At 30.1% G+C, this 6,281-nt stretch overlaps 1 protein-coding gene across 1 annotated transcript; it reads right to left on the bottom strand.

The window, feature by feature from the left end:
- Window positions 1-642: 642 nt before the first annotated feature.
- On the bottom strand, window positions 643-2,623 carry LOC110807626 (gibberellin 2-beta-dioxygenase-like). Its single transcript, XM_022032797.2, has 3 exons — window positions 2,034-2,623; window positions 1,584-1,938; window positions 643-1,100 (listed from the first exon to the last, which is right to left on the bottom strand). Exons 1-3 carry the CDS (start codon window positions 2,432-2,434, stop codon window positions 849-851), a joined length of 1,008 nt encoding a protein of 335 aa, XP_021888489.2. The 5' UTR covers window positions 2,435-2,623; the 3' UTR covers window positions 643-848.
- Window positions 2,624-6,281: the final 3,658 nt, after the last annotated feature.

Below are 6,281 nucleotides of genomic sequence, written 5' to 3'. Positions count from 1 at the left end.
TAATAGTTGTTACTGAGAGAATGTATAACTGTCATAATATTTAAGAATTTTTATTATGAAATTGACAATTAATTTTTATATCATTTAAAAAATGACTCAGTACTCAATAAATTTAATATTAAACTTAAAGATAAGGAACATCGCAAATTAACCTCTAGTTTTTATTATTTTTTTTTTTTATGATTAAATTACTTGAGATGATCCATTGAATGTAAGTACCCAACCGAGCAAATGAAGATGGTAAGTTACCCTTTAATTTATGATCTATTATATTGGTATGTTATAATGTTTCATATTTCAAACTTGAATAGTATTTGACTCTATTAAAAAAATATTATATATTATCTGAATTACGTATTATTATTTTGAAGATATTTTTATTTTTTTTATTAATTAATAGTTCAATTGATACACACAAATTTTGACATATAAAATTAATTTCACTAATGAGGACACCATAACTCTGCCTTTTCTTTTTTTTTTTTTTTTTTTCCTTTTTTAAAATTTTCAGTATAAATTAATTTAACATATTTTGAGAATTACCTTTCGTAATTTTTATTTAAAATAAATAAATAATTCATTAAATTTTAAGCAAATATATGACTTTGAGAAATTATGATGAGGAACACACATATATAAAGTATAGAGGAGAGCATGTTGTTATTACATTTAAACTGAGAGTATAAAGGGGATAGACGAAATGTTGGCGAATGAAAAAATAAAAGAGAGGTAAAAGAAGCATCTATTTGTTTTCCATCTATGGCACAAATTGAGTCAAAACCTTTTTGAGAATCCACCTTTTGAGGATTGACAAAACTATATATATATATATATATAGCTAACAAAACTCATCGTTCTCCAGCTTTCTCAAACAGCCTGAGCCTGTTATCAGCCAGCTTTGACTTGTATGCAGAGTTTTTGTATTCGCGCCATGTGAAGTCCTTGTACAAGCTTTGTTCATGCTGTGCAAGCAGAGATTGTAAAGGTGCAATTCTCTCCTCCAATGGTGGCCCTCCAAAATAAATCATCGAAACCCTCGACTCCGTTGTCCCAGCCAACACTCTGTGCTTCACACTCTTAAACCTCCCGTTCGTCATCACCTGCACTCCTCTTAAATCATAATCAATTTAAAACTTCATTTCAAGGATCACAACCTTCACTCTTCTCTTTATAGTGTTGCTTCAAATCTATTTTATTCTTAAATTTTAATTTTTACAGTAAAATATTATAACTATTTTAATTAAAAAGATATACCAATATTTATGTTTTACTCAAAAGAATATATATATATATATATATATAACTGCACTACGATCTATCTACATATGATCGTATATGCAATTACACATCAAAATGTACATCAAGTTAGAAACTTTTTTGAGTTCAACAGAAATTAAAAGTAAATCAAATCAAACTCCAAAGAACCAAGAAACTTAGAAAACAAGGAAACAACACAGAGCATATGAAAAATAGCAAGTGAAGTTAGGTTGGTGAACAAGGAAGAGAAAAATCTTATCCAAAACCAAAAGAAGAAAAAAGTGAAATGACATTTTCTTTGTTGTAAGTGAAAAGATGTAGCTTACCTGCAAGGCATCACCAACATTAATGAAAAAGGAAGTGTGATCAGGTGGGACTGAAACCCAAGTGCCATCTCTGAGAGAGATCTGCAGACCTGAAATGTTGTTGGATCTTAGTACAGAGATTATCTGTGGGTCTGTATGCTCCCCAAACCCAATCATCAAATTTTTATTGACCAAACCCTTGAGCTCATCTGGGCATGGCGGGTAATGGTTAATCCTAAAGCATGAGTCACTTTGCTCATCTCTCAACAGCTTGCTGAACACATTTTTTGTCTCAATACCCAATCCTTGGGCCATCATTTCCACTACATTACAGCTCATTTCTTTCACCACCACCACGTATTCTTCCACAGCTGACCTGAAATTTCAGAATAACCAACTTTTAGCCTTCATTTTTTTTTTTTTTTTTTTATAATCAAATCAATTTTATAGTACAAGGAGAAGAATACACACCGAAAATCATCTGCGTTTCGATTGAAAATGGTAAGAGATTTGTGGGATGGGAGCTGTCGGTTGGAGTTGAGGAGGATATATTCAATCCAACCAACATCACCATTAGGCCCGATTCTCTTGCTGCCATAACCGAATGGATCAGGAGGTCCAGCCTTGCCTTTTTCAGACTGGGGAAGATTGAAGAACTTGATGGCTTCGTTTTCCAATCTGGCCATGAGGTGGAGAGAAACGCCATGATTGATAACCTTGAAGAAGCCTAAGTCCTCGCAGGCCTTGACCAAATGGGTCTTGGCTTCAGGGTCCGATAGGTCTATCACTGGAACTCCATTGAAGAAGCTGGTGGGTTTGCATGTGTTGATAAGAGAGATATTGTCCAATTCTGGATGTGACTGAACGACCATACTTGCGACAGTTACAAGAAACAGAGATGAAGAAGATAATGATGAAAAGAGAGGAGTTGTCTGGAGAGATTGCGGAGAGATTGGTGGGTTTAATGGGAAATGGGTAATGCAGAGGCGTTACCAACTATAAAGAGGAGCCATCTGGCTATGAGAAGCTGCTGCTTGTCATTTATGCTAACGATGGTGCGGGAAACGGGGGGGGGGGGGGGGGGTTGAGAATCAGAAAAGTTTTTGATTTTATTGTTTTGAACAAAAAATAAAAATAAAAATAGAGAAAGAAAATATTATGTTCTTGGATTAAATTAATGAATAAGTATTTTTTTTTTTATTTAAAAAAAAAAAGGGGAAAATTATATAATTCAATAAGAACAAATTGATTTGGTTTTTGTGGGGTATCTCATGTCTATGGCTCTAGGAAGTTGCACTGTCATTCTTCCTTAAAGGGCGATAACCGTTTAAATATAATATTTTAATGATTACCTCATTTCTTATTATTTTGATTTTGAATTTCATTCATAAATTAAGAAAAGTATATTTTTTTAAAAAAACTATATGTATATGTTAAGACTAATAATTACGTATATCTAAAGATCTTCTTGTAATTTACTGCCATAGGAAGAAGAGTGTAATTAGACCTAATTCAAACACCTTATACTGCATAATTAGAACCTAAGGCTGGTCAATTCTCATTTAATGATTTGTGCTTATTTCTTTTCCCAAATTACTTCGTGGTTAAACTATTTTAAAATGGATAAAAGCATTATGAAAATTTGTTCATTCGTCAAAAAGTGAGAGATTGTTTGGAAAAATAAATGTTGTTTTTAATTAATATTATTCATGAGTTTCTCAAGTTCTTCAAAAACGGAACAAAGAACATAAAAATTTTCAAGATATGTTTGAAGAAGAATGAATGAACCCACAAGGTTAAATTAATATTGAAAAATATATATATATATATATATATTTGCTCAAAGTAGTGAAGGTAAGTCACCAATTAAGGTACGAGAAAATAAAATCTAAAATTATCTTCTACAATGTTAAATTAATTTTATAAATATGAAAAATATCTATGAAATAAAGCTTGAAAATTGAAATTCCATTATTTAAGTACAAAATGTGATATGATGACATTGGGTGTGCTGTGATAAATGTCGCGTGATGATTATTTCATCGTGTAAAATATTTAGGTTAAGGCAACATAAAGCATATATGATTTCGGATGTGATGAAAATTTCATTAATTTTTTTATGGTTCATCTTCGCTGAATACTTTAGTGAGGATGTCTAAAGAATGTGAGATCATGCATGACAGCATATTTACATCCTATTGATTAAGAAAATTTTAAAACCTAAAAGAGTTTATAAAAGGTCAAGAATTAAGAATTTTTAATTTTTAATTTATCATTTAAATAATGAAACTAAATTTTTCTGTATCAACAAACAATTTGAAATGTCATGACTTTTTTAGAACATGTGTGCGCCAAATAGTAATTATCTAAAATACTTCTTTTTTGCATTATTTCATAAATCTAAGGATTCAATTGTACGGATATATAAAATACAGAATTTCCAATTCTAACAAGAAAACAAGGAAAATGGATATTTAATTTAAAGTGAGTAAATATAACTTTATACTTGATTTCATATATACGTACAGAATTTTCATAGTAGGTAGGATTGATGTAACTTGAATGACATTCGAGTGTGTTTGTATTGTGATCTATGACTTTTTTTTTCAAATGTTTATTTTCATAAATTATTTCCAAATACATTTTGAACATTTTGATTATATGTCTCAAAAGAACTTTCTTCTTGAGCTATAGTGAAAATCAAATAACTCTCAAAAAGAGATGATACCTACATACTCAATTCTTCAATTTCTTTTCTAAATGATTATACCTTCTCATCTTTTCTTCTTTTTTCTTCATCTCATTTGTTTCTTTCTCTCTTGACTGTGTTATTCTTCTTAAATATAATATTTTTATGATATTTACTTAAATTAAGTGTTTATCATTTGTTAAAATCAATGCACATATCTCGTCTCATACAATTTTCGTAGTGTCACCTACACTAGTGCTTAATGATACCAGCACTTTATGATAATGTGAACTATCATGTCCTAGTCTATTTGAATTCAATGGTGCCCAGTCATATTTGATCACATGACTAGAAATTTTCTGAAGTATGTCCAAAGAAAAGAAATCTTATTGTTAATGATTTCACATGATTATTTGATTATATAATTATATAATATTTATCATTTTATGAATTTAAACTTTCATATGTTTACAACAAATGATTAAAAACATGAAGAGATTTACTGTTGAAAAAATAGTTATGTGCACATTTAAAATGTGATTATTAAAATAAAACCTCATTCATATCTCCAACAATTCTCTTACTGTTCATATTTTTACTAAAAATCTAGTGAGATTAGGAAGTAAAATTCTACCAAATCTACTAAAGGTTTTGCACAACTTGTTGAGCACGTAATAGTGGCCAATACATAAGGTTAAGGTTGTTGAAGACCAACTGCCCATTCAATATCAAATGAAGATATGAACTTATTATTTATATATTACTTTGTCATTTTTGAAATAGTTTGAGTAAAAGATAATTTCTACCAAAATGATAGTCAATTATAAGCATGTATGTCTAATGGTCCTTCATGTGCTAGACATTAACATTAAAAGTGGACACAAGAACTCCGAATACATAAGGTAAATGTTAAGGGCCTAAATATGAGTGCCAAGGACGTCTCACACTTCGAAGACAAATGTATTCCAAATGCACAAGAAGCTAGACCACCATTTGGTATGCAATAGGTAAACATTAAAGTGCAACTCTTGCGTCTACATACTCATATTTAAGCTTTGAAGTGGAAAAAATAAACAAAAAAAAAAATGAAAGAAAGTTGAAAGCTTGAAGTGGAAATTGTAAAAATAGGGGGAAAAAAGCCGAAGCCTATAAGATTATTTAGAAGGAAACTATCTTGGAAATAAAAGAAATGAAAGATCTTAAAAGAGGAAAAAATAATAGAGGAAAAGGCCTAGAATGACGATGATAGAAGGAAAATTTGTCATAAGCTGTCAAACATTGTTTAAGCAACTTTACATATTCCAAAGTTTTATATGTTCACAAGAGAACTACATTATAATTTGCACACATCTTGGAGAATACTACAAGACCAAATGTACCTAAAAGCAGAATTTATTTTATATAAGCTTATCTTTTTCTCCTTTGGCTTGAAAAGCTTCATTTTCAAATAAAATTAGTTTATATAATAAAAACTTAGTGTCGGACGAGACAGATGTGAATCGGCCACCTTTTTCTTTTAATCAAGGGCAACAGCACGTGTTATAACCCAAGACTATTTGCCCACAAATAAAGGACTTGATACCACCAGAACTAAAGCCTCTTGGTGTGAACTAGCCACTTTGTTAGCATATGCCCTCTTACAGTATATAACCAAGAAAGAGTTACAAATATCTAACTTCGCCACTAGTAACATCCCAAGGCTTGTTTTGGATTTTAAAAAGATGATTTTTGAATGAAAATATACATGTCTGAAATATATGTAATTTCTTTTGTTTTTCAGCGAACATCCGAAAATTTTAGTTTATTTTTTATGTTTTATATTGAAGTCTTATCTCCCTAAAAACCCTATTCCTATTCATTTCTAATGTCTTTTTGATGCATTTAGTTTCTTCTACATATTATTGTGGAATTATACAATTTACATGTGGCAAGGGTTTACCTTATTACACCCTATATTTTTTTATATTTCTGACTAATTTATATAACTGTTTGACTGAGATTTCTTAGTTACAATGGTGCCAATTCTATCA

Source organism: Carica papaya, chromosome 9 (genome assembly GCF_054855325.1).
Source record: "Carica papaya isolate Zhongbai chromosome 9, ASM5485532v1, whole genome shotgun sequence".
Taxonomy (NCBI): Eukaryota; Viridiplantae; Streptophyta; class Magnoliopsida; order Brassicales; family Caricaceae; genus Carica; species Carica papaya.
Note: the sequence above shows the minus strand (reverse complement) of the source record. Positions and strands in the feature narration are given on the sequence as shown.

Excerpts from the sequence above, each read along its gene's own strand:
- LOC110807626 (XM_022032797.2), bottom strand. The coding sequence starts at position 2,434 with ATGGTCGTTCAGTCACATCCAGAATTGGACAATATCTCTCTTATCAAC. Across the intron at positions 1,939-2,033 it reads CGAAACGCAGATGATTTTCG|GTCAGCTGTGGAAGAATACG; the intron begins GTGTGTATTCTT and ends CTGAAATTTCAG. Across the intron at positions 1,101-1,583 it reads ATGTTGGTGATGCCTTGCAG|GTGATGACGAACGGGAGGTT; the intron begins GTAAGCTACATC and ends AGAGGAGTGCAG.